This window comes from Varroa destructor, unplaced genomic scaffold (genome assembly GCF_002443255.2).
Source record: "Varroa destructor unplaced genomic scaffold, Vdes_3.0 BEIS01000002.1, whole genome shotgun sequence".
Taxonomy (NCBI): Eukaryota; Metazoa; Arthropoda; class Arachnida; order Mesostigmata; family Varroidae; genus Varroa; species Varroa destructor.
In genome coordinates this window covers 59,459,295-59,475,527 of record NW_019211455.1, presented here as the reverse complement: position 1 = coordinate 59,475,527, position 16,233 = coordinate 59,459,295, and the positions used below count along the sequence as shown (strand labels likewise).

The window sequence follows — 16,233 nt, the reverse complement described above, 5'->3', positions numbered from 1 at the left end:
TAGCAAGGAAAACCGACACGCCTTCATTAAAGACGATATTTTTTTTTATCTAAACAACTGCATACGAGCCAGTGCTGGTACATGTATTTGGAAAAGATTTTGCCATTCATTTCTTTTTCTACGGATATTGACTACTTAAAGGTGTGTATACAGAATACGTTGAATTCTGGAAGCAAAGGTAATTATACAATGGCTCTTAAATGAAGCACCGTGATAATTCAATATATGCCGTTGAACATAGGTATTTGATTAAATGTTAGATATGTAGTGCACTGCCAAGCCATTTTGCTCTAGAAGTATATAAGTGCTACAAAGACAACGTAGTGCAAATATGTAACCCAACGAAAGTGAAGTACAGTACTCATATGCCTTTCGTATGAGAAAGTGCGTCAATGTTATGTCCTTTATTTCGAAATATTTTGTGTGTTTGTGCTAACTTGTCATTCCCGAAGGGTTTAGTAAAATATATGTTTAGCCACATTTAATATAAGCCGTAAAAGAATTTCAAGTAGACTACATAGTCCGAAAAACAGAAAGTGATAAGCAAAAGACTTGTAATACCCCTATAATATAGTTATTTCAGTATTATCGTACCGGATATAGTCTTAAAAAAGTCTGTTGACATCAATATTATATATAATCTCTCTTTAATACATATTACTAGAATTCTGTCTGTTTATGTATATACAATAATTTGTTTCTCTGAAATATGATAACTGACAGGAATAACTTCGGTCGGTAATGTTTTATCCTGAGCTTGCGTGGACCATTAATTTTTCTAACGGGATGAATAGTCCATCGCAGGTAGTAGTTCTTACTACTTCGGGGCAACCAGTACTGAGTCATTTACTCGAAAACGTTTAATCGTTTTTAAAAAATTTATATGCAATTTTTTTCCTGATTTAAGTTACTCAATATGAGCACGTATTTGAATTATAGAGAAAAATGTATGTTTCACTTCTCTACAACTGACAGGTTAATGGGTGATTGCAGAAATGAAAGAGAATTTGAAATTGTATTGATCTGATCGTCAAGAAACAGATTACCTGTGATGACAAAGCGAAATAAGTACAACAGCAGAATACAAAAACTATAAGAACGTTTCCATGGGCGAGCGAAATTGCTTTAACCATGCAAAATGGCAATGATAACCTTAGCGGTCTGCACGTGCGCTAGAATTCAGTTACGAAAACACCTAGCGATAAAATGGAGCTTCGGGTGATGTCGGCGGTTAACCTCACATGAATGGAACAAAATTACTTTGGTTTCACGAAAAAAAACTTCGCTGCATGTATCAGTACACATGCAGAATAAAACCGAATAGATAACGATGGCAATACGGGAAAGCTGGAGCAGAATAATGTGCTATTCCTAACAGAGTAACGACGCTACTAGAATACCTAATAAAAGAATGGTCTCAATGTAAGGGGGCGATGAAACTGGAAGAGGCTTAGGGACACATGATATTGTCTAAATTCGATACTAAACGTAGACAGTTCGTTTCGTGCTGGAAGGAGTCAGTCGTTCAATATAATTCCTCAAGGCCATATCGGACGTAAAAAGTGAAATGTGGATGTAGGAAAAAGAAATTTGTAAAATCGAATATCTGTAACAGACTTTAAGTTACTTTGTATGTAAACAGTCGCTAGTATAGTAATTGCACCGTGATGGCCATGAGGTAGCTGAGCCAATGCAATAGATCACTATAATTAAATAGCTAAAACGAAACAATGAAATCAATGCAACCAAACGTCAGGAGGGTGTAAGTCTACAATTTATTTTATGATAAGTTGGGTGTGACATTAATTAAATTCCTTAATATTAGCATAAAATGATCGCATAATTGCAGCGCAGTAAGAGAATCATTAGAACATGCCTGTAAAAGTATGGAATAATTACAGGTTAAACATGGTAATTGCAAAGGTATAACTCTTGGTATGTACTAGACCTATAGTATAGTGTTTCATACTGGCTGGATGTTACATGAAGACGAGTTGAATCAACAGCCAACTAGGGGTAGCATAACAAAGAGAACGTAATCATTATATAAAAGGCTTAAGTTATTCAACGATCTGATTAGCAGTAGTTTGTCACTTAATAAGTTTATTCCAATTGGAGAACAAAATAGGCAGAATAAATTGAGTGCAACAGAATAACCACGTCTTTATTTACAATCTACACTAGTTGGGTGCGACAGCAGCGCACTAGCGTAGTATACCACTGAAGTCTGTGTCCGTCTGCCTATGTATTAACCTGTTTCTCTAGAATAGTTTGTGCAGAGTTATATTTGTGACTTAACATGTTAAGAATAAATAGAGTTTCATTAAATTTTGGCAACTAGGCAAACAATCGTTCCCAGTATTTGTTGAATTTGTTAGCATGGAAATTTTAAAATAGATGAGTTGCAGACGGAAAATAATAAAAATGCAAACATTTACACGTATTCAGAAACTTTTCAGCGAAGTAGCGGCTTGCTTAGAAGCGATTTCACACGTAAAACGAGAAGAGTAAAAGGGTGATGGCAACTTACTATTAGATCTGCCTTTAAAATACAGGTTTCATCAGATGGGTAACTACTTGCAGTCGTAGTACCCAGGGCTGTATGTATGTATGTACATCAATCTAACCTATTGGTATAGAGAGTAAATAGATTCCGAAGGCGTCAATAAAAGGTTCGGTACAGAACTGTGTTTGTATTGCTATGCAGGGCACATACTTGCGTGAACACGTTACTCACACTGTTCTTAGTCAGCTTAAGTGGGAGAAAGATGGAGCGAAAGAGACCAGACAGCCAGAATCTTTTTTTCGTGCAGTTTTCAGATTCGGTTTCGGCCGAAACTGCTTCAGTAGTCGGGCATGGTATCCGGTCTATGCAAGACTTTTCCAACCCCTTCCTCTCTCCCATCTGTTCCTTCCTTGCTTGAGCCCCGATTTGCCTGCCTCCGTCGGCGCGTAGGCCGACCCTCGCTGTCTACATCCCATCTTCCGCTCTTGTGCCCGCATACTGTATGTGGAAGAGCCGAAGTATTGAAAAAAACTCTGGCCCCTTTTCTCTGTATTCTATCGATGGAGCCGAGCACCAGCTCATTATTCCCTTCGCACGTTCGAAACTCGCCTTTGGCCTGAGGCCCTTCTACATTGTAGGGACACCGACGCAGACGTCCCTAAATTTTTGTCCTTCTAGTTGCTCTTTAATGAGTTGGCTACGTAACTGCTATGATGGTCAGCGATGAACCGTCTGCTCAAACATGCTTGCCCTTATCCCCTCCCCTTCGAACGCGTTACAAATCACCGCCAATTTTCCACTTAAGCGAACAGAAAGATCATAACTCGTGACGACTGTCCATTACAAGCTATCTTAATGCTATGCGTTACAGAGAAACATGCCTCCCCTCCTTCTTTCATGCTGCTATCCTTGTTTATTTATTCCTGTAGACACACATTATATATATATGTGTGGATATGGTAATCCGTGACCATACTTTACGGCAGCTTCGGGTATAATTTTGTGTAATTGCACTTTCAGCGTGAAATTAATTCCCCATCAAATGATTGCGACAGACCGTGTTTGGAATTAAAGAGGAGCACGTATACGTGCCTCATTAGATTAATGGAAAATCCAAATCCTTTTGTCGCCATGTTCCTATATATACGAACCAGTCAATCACGGAGCTGTATTGCGCTAAAAGCAATTAAACACCCATAAACGGCAAGTGCTTAATATTCAGAATATTGCTGTCATAATAAAGCATTAGTATCGAATCCAACAGATCTTGCACAGTCGTCGCTTCACCAAAAGTCGATCAAGTAGTGCAAAATATAAAAGCATATAAAAAAATTCTAAATGTTATTATTTTATGACGAATTATTTGGTCGCAATTTATTTTACATTGCAAAGAACTTTTTTTTTTTGTTATAATCATTAAGCTAGCCACCTACATAGACTTCCACGACCTTTTAGCTATCTCGTTTTTACTAAGGAATAGTTTGAAGAAGACAGAAGTATCATGAAATTACTTTTTACGAGTTTTTAAGAAGATAGGACTAGTTTTTGAGTTTCTCCGTTCGTAAAAGGTTAGTACATCACTATTACGGATCGCTGCGTTTCAAATTAAGCAACGCGGCTGCATAATTTTAAAAGAGTAATTAAACGGTTAATATCAAATTGGTATGCGTATGTAACGAATGACGCAATACCCTTTTATATGAATAATGTATGTATAGTAGCATGTAAAAATAATCAATGATCCTATCATTTTGTCAGTGTTGTATGTTCCATCGTGAACCAAATCCTTTCAGTTTATCCTCCGAGAAATACATTTTATTTTGATCATGTGGAAATGCATTTGATACCTTGAGACACTAAAAGTTAAATAGTATGTAAAATTGATTTAAATGGTTCTACATGTGTGAAGCCTATGTGATAATCTTTTAATAATATTTTATTAAATAAATAATGTTTTATTTTCATGTTCAATGCCTCTGTACGCATTATCATTTAGCTCTAGTAATAGACGACGCACCTCAGCTTTATATAGCTAATAGTGGTAATCATCTCAAATATTCATTTTATCATCCGTATTTTCTATCCTAAGTTTTGCAAGCTCATTTTTCTTTCAGGTTTTTTTTACAGGTCTACATTGCAATATAAGTGCTTTGATATCTACCAAGGAGTTCTCCCAAGAGCTACTCACATTGTCGTTCAACAGACTAATGTGAATTAAGATGAAAGAACTACATATGAAACGCATTTGTCGTGAGACATTAGTCTAATAGTTAAGTTGCTGAAGACTTTTGCTTAATATTCAGTTTCGTTTAAGCTTAAAACCGAAGCTAATGAACGGGTTTATAATTATGATTCTACTTCAAAAGCTAGCACTGTCGAAGCACATGAACAAAAGGGCCTGCCATGCGCCAGCAAACGAATTACGAATTTTTCTATCATCAACAGACAAACTTTCATCAAAGCGGATTGGCCTATTTATATAATTTAATTAATTTATTCTGTGTAACGTTGTGTTATTGTTTGATAGACATTTTGATCGAAAGATTCGCAAATCTAAAAATGGCTATTGTACACTCTTCTGCCACAAGCGTCTTGCTTGCCGTATGCCTTCGCGGTTGGCATTACACAACGGACACAAGCTGTAATATCTATTTATATTCATGTTCTTATTCAGTAGGCACTAATATAAATAGGAAAATATATAACTTAATGATTAAAATGAAATTATAAGTCCGCCAGAATGATGCCAAAAATAATAACAATAATAATTTAAATGCAATTAAGAAGCTTTTATAGCTATAATCAATAATGCCTACTAAAAGATACATTAATCTACTTGTTAAACTTACAATTCATATGTCGAGGTAACTTTCGAAAAAAGTATTACGATCTTTGTCATACCCGATAACTAGATGCGCAAAATTAATATTTTTCTAGCTAAAAATATATTCGGCGTTTACAAATACCAACGCATTATTTCAAAAGAACGTTTCTACTTTGCATGCTAACTAGTATTTTGAAGAAAAAGTGGTTTTAAAAAGCACGCGGCTTTTTGCAACAGATTTGCCCTTTGCATTAGGCTAGCGCATACAACTTTTGCTACCTCTAGTAATAGAAGTCGTATATCATTACTGAATAAATAGGTACTGTGTCTTGTGGTATCTCTCGCAAAAGACTTCCGGAAACGATCATAGTACCACGAAACAATGTTGGCCTACCATTGCTCCTCTGCGCGGAAGGTCCGTCAGTCGGCTACTTGCCGGCTTGCTTCTCAGCCTACTGTATTAGAACAATATCAACGGTACTGGTTCCGCCGTATTTCCAATCTCATAAGGCAAGCCTCTAAGGGGTTTACTTTAGGCTCTCCTGTGCCCTCATGCCCTCCACATTGCGTTCTTCCAAGTCTTTTCCAAGTCAACGGGTTTATTACGCCAACTTGTCCTACCACCACATCAAAACATCGAAACGAAGAAGACACCGACCCACACACATAAAAAGAAAAGGGGAAGTATGGGAAGTACACTTGCTTGTCCATTGCAGTCTCGATGTTTTTAAAACAGTACATCATTAGCATGAAAAGGTTGTCCTACAGGTCGTGTTTATTCCACTACTGAACTGGACGGCAGCAAAAAATAGTAAAGTGACAAGCTGTCAGGTAGCAGTCAGAGTCCTTGGGACCTGTTCGTTCTATTCACCTGTACCTTCTTCTTATCTCTTCTATTCTGACAGGCAGCAGGAGTGCGAGTAAGAACAATTGGCCATTATGCTCTTCTCCCTTACTTAGAACTATCTGCCCTGAGCGCCCGTCCCACTGAACACGTGGATGTTGTTCCAACTGGGTAAGATGGTCGCAGCATCTTACCTTTCTGTATTCATCTATACGTTCGGTTAGCTAGATTATAATCTAGTGGGTGTTGAGTTACACATCAACTACTATCGGTTTTGTTGCATGTCCGTATTTGACTTGTTCATATAAAACACCATCTATCAGTATTCTATCTTTCTATAGAACCTGCGCGGTTATCATGCTGGGTCGTGACCTGGGCACGCGTTTGTGTTTCGTGTTTACGTCCGATATCGTTGTCTAGCATTCCATCAAACGGCTGATTCTCAGCACGAAACGAAGTTTGTATATGTTCATATTCAAACTTAGACCACAACGTTCCCTAAGATTAGCAAGCAAATACCTTACCCACTAAGCCACGACGAGGCCAATCTGACCACGCCTGCTTGACCATAAGAAAACGGCATCATCTTTATACGCCAGAGGTAACTAACTTCTTTTTCCTTCTGAAATCCACCAACACATGCCCAATAGTGATCTACCATCCGTACCTGTTATCTATGGTAATTGTGATGATGGCAGGAGGAACTTTCAATGACCTAATAGTCAGTTACAAACTGTTATATGCGAGCTATTATAAATAAGCTATTTATAAAATTCTTAAAAACTTTAAATTACTATACTAAACTTATCATAACTTATTGCGTAATTTGAAATATGCAAAAATACTTTACACTGTTCGTGATATTATAAACCACTATAAACTGCCATTTAAGAAAGCACTAAATCGACTCTCTAATGGCAACTTATTTACCAAAGAAATTTCAAATGCATTAGGCACCTTGATTTTTCTCGTAAATCAGAGCGTAGTTTTTCCATTTCTTAGCTTTGAGGATATCGGCGAAGGCCCGGCTGAGCGCTCGTGATGGCGGTAGCAGATCGAAGCAAGTAGAACAAGAAGAGGATGGTCCGGAGTTGTCTCCACCTGCTGGAGACGCCCCTGTCATGCCGACCGATGCCCCAGGCCGACCGCGCGCAAAAAAAGGCACCTGAAGACGTGCCGCAATCTCTTGAGCCATTCTGTGCGACTCATGTTGCGTCGGTCCAATGAGTGCGACACAACCGTCATCAATCAGTGCGCATGCTGTAACGAAACAACAGCAGTCGTAATAGATGTCACCTTACCAAAAATAATAATAATTATTATTATTATCAATAACAGTAATACTTTAACACTTTTTAAGTTTAGATACTAGGCAGATGATTGATCATTTATAGTGCAGCAGTGGAAAAGAGTAATATGAAATATAAATTGATATAGGCGTATCCTATATTAAACAAAGATTTACTAGAATCTATCTGAGGATCTGTTACATGAATTTTAAAGTAAAGTTCCAAATGTCTAAATGTTACATAAATGCAAAAAGTTACAACAAGAGAGCGATAATGAAAAAAAGCAAAAGAATGAACAAAGACGCAATGCTAAAACTCAAATATCAGATCATCTGCTCCAAAATCTCTATGGCATTCTGTTACGTTTTAGACTATCATGGAACACAAACTCATTTGCTCTCACGTACTTATACTGATCTGAAGTTATATTTTATACCTTTAAACTAAGTGTATTTGAATCTCTAAGTATGGTAAAATTAACCCTTTATCTGTCTCTTGTAAGGCTGAAAAATCAGCTTCAATTATTCAAATATAAATTTAAATAATCTACAAATTGTTGACTGCAAAGATAAGTTATGCAAATTGCAAGCAGAAAAAGCAATTCAGGTAAATTAATTTGTGATATCCATACTTCATATAAAGATTAAATAACTTAAATCCCGGGCAGGAGAACGAGACGCAACTCTTATATTTTTAAATCGAACCGTATAAGCATATATAATATTGCACAAACATGTGTTAATGGTAAAAAGATGGCTTCGATTGGCCAGACAGTTTGAGGTTCAATCTACGGAATCAGTTTGTATGTTTCAGAAACCTAAAAATTAAAAATAAGGTCATTGTAGGATGAAGATAATCTCCAATCTTGGCTTTAAAAATTCTCGTGGGATCGGATAGCCGTATATAATAAGAGCAATCAGCTGTCAAAAATCTCAGCGCAGCAAACCCCAGCCATAGTATCTGGTATTATAGGGCTCCAATCTAGGGCCATTTATTACAAAGTTAGGATTAAAGTCGGTTATAATAGCCTCAAGGGAGACATTAGGTAAAAAAAACCAGGCACAATTTTTTTCACATCATACTAAACAGAGTATTCGATGTAACTTGTGTCGATGCAAGCTATAAAGATTATTAGAGTCAGTTTAAACGGAAGATCATATACTCGAAAGCACGTTTTTCCTGGAATTCCTCTATAGATTCAGACACCCTAGGCTGCCTTGTTTTGACCAAACATCTCAGATGACACGAAATGTAATATAGTGGAGTTGGGCTATGCTTGCCACTAAGTTTGGAACGATTCAGTATTGCAATTGAGTTTCTGTAACATTACTATAGACTGAACTTGTGGGCTTAAGTCTAAAAACATAGGTTGTACAGCCATGAACTATTTAAAATAAGAATATCAAAAGGCCTCTTTTTTTTAGTTCATTTTCGAGACAAGCATATCGGGTCTTCCATATGAAAATCCATAGTAGACAAAAGGTAAGCTTGCAGTCACATACAAAAGAGCATAAAGTGACATTGGTGTATCCGCAAAAATACTGGTTTAAGCAACTCGGAATGTAAACCCTTTTAAAAAAAAAATTGCTTTTTTCGTTCCATATTATTATACCTAGGACAAATATGGTTTTGGTTCATCCTATATCAAATGACGGCCTTTTAAATTGCTTGTACATGATTTAGTCTCGTTTTCACACAGTATCGCTATATCCTTCGCTTACACCTACGCCTGCTCTAGAGTTCTTTTGTTAAGGAAGTGTAAGTAGGCTGTGTAATTGTATTTGCTTACCTAAGAAAGCAAGGGAGATAGGTCGTTGCTATATAAACGATTGGAAATCTCAAGTGAAATTTCTGCAAATTAAAATATCGGATAAGCTGTGTTTGCCGAAGCCATCAAGAAAGTCTGAACTAACTATAAACCATTTTTTATTATTTATGCAAATGTAAATATTAACGGGTTTAATGCTATCGTTGTAAAGTAATATAGGCATTCAAATAGTGTTATCTGCCTAATTTTTGCACATGAAGAACTCGAAATCAACTTTTTCTGAAACCGTGAGCTTAGTATTGTTCCCTTGTGTCGCTGGCTCGGGTACATGGCACCAAATGCATCATTTATAGTTAGATCTAATAGTATTATGATAGCTGTTATTAATAGCCGCGCCATGTACGATGAGAGCATAACAGAAGGAACGTATTTAGTAGTCTTTAGACGTTCCATTCAGGCTATGTAGGGCATTTAATTTATTTAAGGCAGACAGTTTTGTTTTTCGTCCTTGATAGTGACATGCTAAGCACTTACATTCTAAAGCTATGAACAGTGTTGCGTGACGAGATCGCGTACTTAATCTACTCGAAGTACTGTGAACCAGTCTACCTTTTTTTGTACGTGAGCCTGATACGTGACCTTTTGTTTATAAAACATAAACGTGTCTTCGATAACGAAGCCTTCTCCGATAATGCCTTCCATTACTCTGGATCCCCTGACTTAATTCAAAAGGCGATCAGGAAAAAATTCTAGGCGCGCATTTCACTGTATAATCACAGCGTATTATTATAGACCTCTCACGCATGTTTACACAAGTGACAAGCATATGTTCAAATATGTAGGGCGCAAAAGGTTACGACGAGTTGTTGTTATAATTTCAATTCGTATAACCTGAGTCGCAAGAAATATCTATGGGTCATTTTTTACAAACTTCTTTACTACGCGTAAAGTAGAATTAGTTCTATCATTTAGGTTCTACTTAGAGTGCTGTTCAAACACTTAATTTTTTTTTATAAAGAATATCAAACACACTATACCATGATTTATTTAAACTTCGTTATTGTTGAGCTGTCAATAACGGGTCCATTGCATTTTCACTGCACGTGACAATATGATGGTTTCAGATGTCAGATAAGCTGTCGTTATGTGAAGTTGAACTGGCTTCCCTAAAACTTCCCCAATGTCAGGTCAATCAAGTATATCTTCGTGTTAGATAAAAGTTCAAATAGTGTCAATGAACAAGTGTCGTCAATCAAGAAACAGTCAGTGAGGCGTATATAGGTGCAAAATATAATTTCTTTTAGAATGCACTGTATCACTGACCACATCAATGAGCAGTTGCACAACCATCCGACGGAAATTTTAAGAAGACTATATATTAATTCATCTGAAAACAAGTCACGTGTGGCCTACCGTGTCTCAGGGGAGTTCTCTGTAATGCTGTTGGGAGGATTCGCTTCTGGTTTCGTCTGTTGAACTTTTCCCTCGCTCTGAATCCTAGTAGGTCATGCTTTTTTGCGATGTACACGTAAACAGTCCTTTTTGCATCATGTCGCATATTATTAAAAAGGATTTGATAACTCGTATTTGGTTAGGTTTCTTAGTATACGATGCCAAACATTTACAAAACCCACACGAAGTGCACGAAATTCTGTGTATAGCATATATTTTAAACCCTGCGTCATGTAGTTTAAAACGTTCAGCAGAGTAGCGTTAGAAGCAATGCAAAAAGGTAAGGTAAGAAAGGTGTATGAAAGTCGATTTCACGTATTCTCAACAATTATTTTTTTTATTTCAAACAAAGCTCTCATATATTCTATATATTTTTATCCATAGTTTGAGGCAACCATCCTTGCCTTCTCTGTTAGTAACTTAGCCGTCTCCGGTACTAAGCAAGTCCGCAAGTCAACTAAAAGCATTTATCGATCATTTTAAAGTTTGTTGGGACCCCAGCGTTGCGTCCAAAATGTGAATGAAAAACAGTTTAAAACGAATTGACCATAAACAAAATCTATAAAACAAACATTAAGGTGAAATAAACGAATAAAAGTTCCCCTATGACGCTATTATTTCACATAATGTAACTTACTGGCTTTAGCCGCAGCAAAAGAATTTGTGACCTTTACGCGGACAACATGTAGTCGAAATCGGGGCAGTATTTTATGGTCAGCGTTGATTCGGGCTACCAGTGTATCCATTAGTGCTCCGGAAGCTACTTGTTCGTCCTCATCTAACAGAGCGCCTGAAAACGTCAACACGTATCGCATAAACATGGAGAATCAATTGAGCCTGTACAATCATCTATGACACATGCATAAACAGAAGCATATAAGAATACATTGTTTCATATAGAATTGTTTTTCGGTTAAGTATTAGAGGATTATGGTCTACGGTGATATACTGATATAAAGAGACATATTCAAGTCATCAAATATAACAGCTAATCAATGGGTCGAAATCCAGTATGTTACATCTACCTAGTATTTGTCTAATAGTTTTTTAGGGCACGCGTATGTAATAAACATACACGTAGAGGACTAGGGGCCTGTATTTACTTATTATAAATACTTAAGTGCTTCTTAGACTTAAGGGCATGTCGTATGTTTTGGCATGCCAAATAGGGTATTGTTCGATGTCGCTCCATCTCACCAATATTTGGGTTATTCTGTGTTGTGTACGCGAATGTCTATTTTGGGTTACATCCTTTTTTTGGCCTATTAAAATATTCTGTTATACAAAGGCATCAACTTAAAGAGAAAAGTGCCCTTTATACAAAGTTTCCCTGCAAAATCGGATTATACTTCTCATATTCTGTGATCATTTTGTCTCTCCCTTTGGATAATGGATTCACGTTATTCTCAATCATTCTATATTCTGTTGGCTACTGAAGATTGAGAGCATCGAGCACGAAAAGAAGGGTAGTAGCACACTGCATTAAAAGTGAAGCCACTCGCTTACCACCAAACAAATCAACGAACCTCGAAGGGTTTTTATCCGTCTTTTAAACCATCGACAGTATTATCGTCTCATATCTAGCCAAAAGTATCGTACTTTAAGTTCCGTTTATGAGCTTAGTTCTCCTTTAATGAATTACTTATTAGTTGTTGATGAACAACAGACATAATAGGTCGCATTGGGAAAGGCTTTACCCATATACACAAAGATTATGCGGCCCTAGAGACATTAATAACTGCAGATTGGGGTCCAGTCCACTGATTAAGCAATTGCGAAATGTGTTGAAATATCGTACTTAGAATGGAACGTACATCAGCGTTGTTGTTCAATAGCACTGTTTTTAACCATCCGTCCGTGAAAGAAACCTACATGAATCTGATTTAAAAATGTTTGTTTACTTCAGTAATTTGCTGGCTAGTAGAGAAAGTAGAGAACATCGAGATTAGAAAAGGGGGGAAGAACTCCATCTTAGAAGTTATAATCGTAAGCTGTATTTCTTAAATCCTGACGTCTAAAGGACGCGTAACTCGTACTGCAAAACTCTTACTGGGTGCGCAGGTCAAAACGATGGAGTGTGATTCTTTCTTGATTTTAAAAACTCGAACTTCTCTGCCCCTGCATTCGCTACTCAAAAACCGCAATCTCTTAAAGCTTGGCACATTGTTACCTAATCTGATTTGGCCGTCCAAGCTTGTTTTCTTACTGTCTTATGAGAAGGGTCTTACACTTCTTCTCTACCTTCTCTACCAGAAGAAACCAAAACTTTTGTTCCAAAATACTTTCTTAGTCATGACGATAAGACCCTTGGCATGGAACTGAATAGAGTGTAGCTAGAGGTGCGGTCACCCCATGTAACCTGCGCAGAAATGTTGGCCTATACTTGAGTTTATACATCAGACATAAATAGCAGCTTTTCTGAACACAGATGAATACTTGAAGGAATAAAAGGCCAACATTCTACAAAAGCTAATAAAATTGTTTAATTAGAAAGTAAATTTTAAAATAATTTTAATACAGTAGCATAAATATAGCGTAACGACCTATTGCGTGATAGACTACTTAGCATAGTGATAACACGATTAGGCCAGAAACCGGCTCGCCTAAATTAAAAGATTAACCAATCACTAATTATTCATGCTTGTAGAAGTTACGGTCTTCAGGAAAATGTGGTGTTTTCAAATAACCGATCACTCATTAGGTTATGTCAAAACATTTTTTTACATATCTTTCAAATGTCTTTCTAATAGCTATAGTGAGCGAACAATGTTGGAAATTTTAGAATTCGTGTTCAAGAGCGCCTTATACACAAAAATCCAACGAGTTTGGATATGTGCTGTAAGACAGACGTAAGCCCTTGTTTCAAACTATGGCTACATGTTTAGCTAGCCCTGTACCAGTTTGATCGTATAAGCGGGTGGGCCAGCGTCCTCAAGGACGTAATGGCCTGCCATTTGGCACAGTAGCCTTCCACGGTTTTGCTAAAGCTTTTAAAACGTCCAAATAAACGTCTTTGGCAACGGATTCATCCATGCAGCCGTGCAGAATATTTTCTAGTTACTGAATAATATAAAACGGCGTTTTGGTTCGTGCTCGAAGGAACTTAAGAGCAAATGAGATCAGATAAACGTCATAAATTCCGTTGTAGCTTCAATAAATTTTAAAAATTCTCCAGAGAAATTTGGTGCGAGCTAATATAAATCCCTCAGGTAGTCTTTTCTACCACAGTTTCGATTATCCGTGAGGTACATTTTCAGCGGAACACTGAAAACAACTACGTTTTTTAAAAGAGATAGTACTGAATTATATTACATAATCATCTTGAGGCCCATACGGGCCAAGTGGATCTAAATAGGTCAATATATTTCGAGCATATATGAAACCGGGTGCCGTGGATGCTGATTTTGCAGACATCGAAAGTGCTAAGCGGCCTCAGGGTACAACTCAGCTTAGTAAGAATGCATGTACGTGCGTATATATTAAAGTTTCGTAGTTTTCCCAATCATCACACTCCTCTCGAACAAAATGTAACTTGTGGATGTGTCCGTACCTGGGTCATTCAAAAATCTTTCATTTCATACTGCGGAGCAGAATTTCATGTGAACCTATGATAGACGCATTAAAATCTTTGAATTGAATAACTGAGCAGTAAATAATTATAAACTATCGTCTTCTGCACTTATAATCACAACTATTTCCAGGAAGAAGACTATTCTTCTTTTATCTTAGCTGAGTAAATATATAGAGAAGATAAATAATTTATTTAAATGCACTCATTAGTGGCTCATACAATCCGACTTTCTAAACCCACATCGATTAACGATAATTAGGGTGTGAACATACGGGTATTTTCATTCTATATTTTCTTGAATGTGGTGAATTGTGGTAAGTCCCTTTCGGCCACATAACGGAAGATTTGCATACGCCGCCATTGATTGTTTTCAACAATAACATTAAGCAAAATTTTGGCCCACATGACGCTACCTTCCTGCATTCCTCGTATATGTATATAGGTTACTTTTTGAATGTTATGAACAAAGCTGTACCAGTCTTTATCACTTTTCGGCATCTTTTTTGCATATGCAACAGTTCCAATTGATGCAATGCGCCATGGGTGACACGCATTTCCAAGTCATTAGCCAGGAAATTACACATTTTATTTCTTATTTACATATACGTATGTACGTGCGTTTTACATTTAGCATTAATGAGTGAATATGTTTCATCATATCAATGATTCATTGTTATATTTTTTTTTGTAACATTCAAAGCTTCCAGAAAAACTATGTGTTTTACACACATTTGTATCACCATCCGAGACCAGCTATCCTGCCATATAAGTTAACACTTTTGATATCTAAAAAACCAATAATCCGCAAAATACCGCAGTAGCAGCATTTATATGATTTTCGATTAAATGAGGGTAATCTTTGATGTCCTGCATAGTCTTTCTATTTATAATAGACCTTATAAAAGGTCCCAAAATAAAAGCTTTATCCCATACTTACTTGACGGTAGTCTCTCGTGCGCGAAAAGGTTAGTTTTGGCTAAAAGGCCTTGTTACATTTTTATTCGTATTAAGACCCAAATAGCGATATGAGAGGGGTATCATATGGAATATTCTTTGGCTTGTTTTTGCAATACGTATTATACTTCATAAGCAGATAGCTTCATTCAGCCTAGTCTATTTTCAGTGCATTTACTTCAATCCAGGCTACTCGTTAGCTGAAAAGCCTAAACTGCTAGTTCTGGTAAGCACAAGCATTCTCCATGCGGATAAGTATGGGCTCTGGCGGTGTATTACGGAAATATATTCTTTCCTTACGAAGTAGTATCTTTGTTTATATTTGCTGCCGCATTATTGTCTATTGGAGTAACTTCTGATTTTTCTACTCCGCAATTATTGGCGCAGTATGTATGTCTTACATAATATTGTGATTTAAAAAATTCTGGCTTTTCATATCTTCAGTATATATATATATATATAGTATATATATATGAACATGGTATCTGTTTAAGGACATCTTATATTTAATGAACATTAAAGTACGCTTCGTTCTTGTACAAAACAAAAGTTAAACATATGCGTGTTCAGGGTTCCCGCGTGCAAAGAAAGACGCAGAAAGGATTCTTTTGAAAGCTTTTTACGTACTGCCATAACGGCCAGATGTTTGTCCTTGGTCGATTAATTCACCAGAAACAACAAGGCGAATCCCTAGATTGTCGCTTATGTCGGTATGCAAAGTTTGGCTTCGGAGAATGAAGATGAACGACTACAATCGCCTTTATGAGGACCACATTTATGAGTGTTACTCATTGTAAGGCATTTCTGGCTGCTGTCAGTTCCGCCCCACATCCTTGGCCGTTTTCAAACGGACTTGTTCAAGCGAATCCTTTGTGTCTTCCTTAGCAGCTGTTACTCCGTTAAACTCTGTCACAAGCTATACGTGGTATGACTGGAATTCGGTCATCTAAATATATAGCAATCAGTCGTCAGTAGGCTTTCTAACCTCATTTTTAAATATTCTATTTCTGTGCCATGGCTATCAA

The 16,233-nt window shown here is 37.0% G+C and overlaps 1 protein-coding gene and 1 long non-coding RNA gene across 7 annotated transcripts in view; one reads left to right on the top strand and one right to left on the bottom strand.

The window, feature by feature from the left end:
• Positions 1-16,233, bottom strand: part of LOC111244349 (glutamate receptor ionotropic, kainate 2-like) — a 321,397-nt gene that overhangs the window by 19,046 nt on the left and 286,118 nt on the right. For 5 of the 6 annotated variants that reach the window (XM_086980426.1, XM_086980425.1, XM_022791352.2 and 2 more), the window contains 2 exons: positions 11,321-11,473; positions 7,132-7,434 (listed from right to left, as the gene is read on the bottom strand). In XM_086980426.1, the coding sequence (XP_086836552.1) occupies positions 7,132-7,434; positions 11,321-11,429 (412 nt within the window). In that variant the 5' untranslated portion in view covers positions 11,430-11,473. Of the gene's footprint in view, positions 1-6,698; positions 6,797-7,131; positions 7,435-11,320; positions 11,474-16,233 lie in introns of those variants that run through there. The other variant, XM_086980427.1, reaches the window with a different exon arrangement.
• LOC147758082 (uncharacterized) overlaps positions 1-16,233 on the top strand; it is a 53,025-nt gene that overhangs the window by 17,767 nt on the left and 19,025 nt on the right. The gene's annotated exons all lie outside the window — the stretch shown is intronic.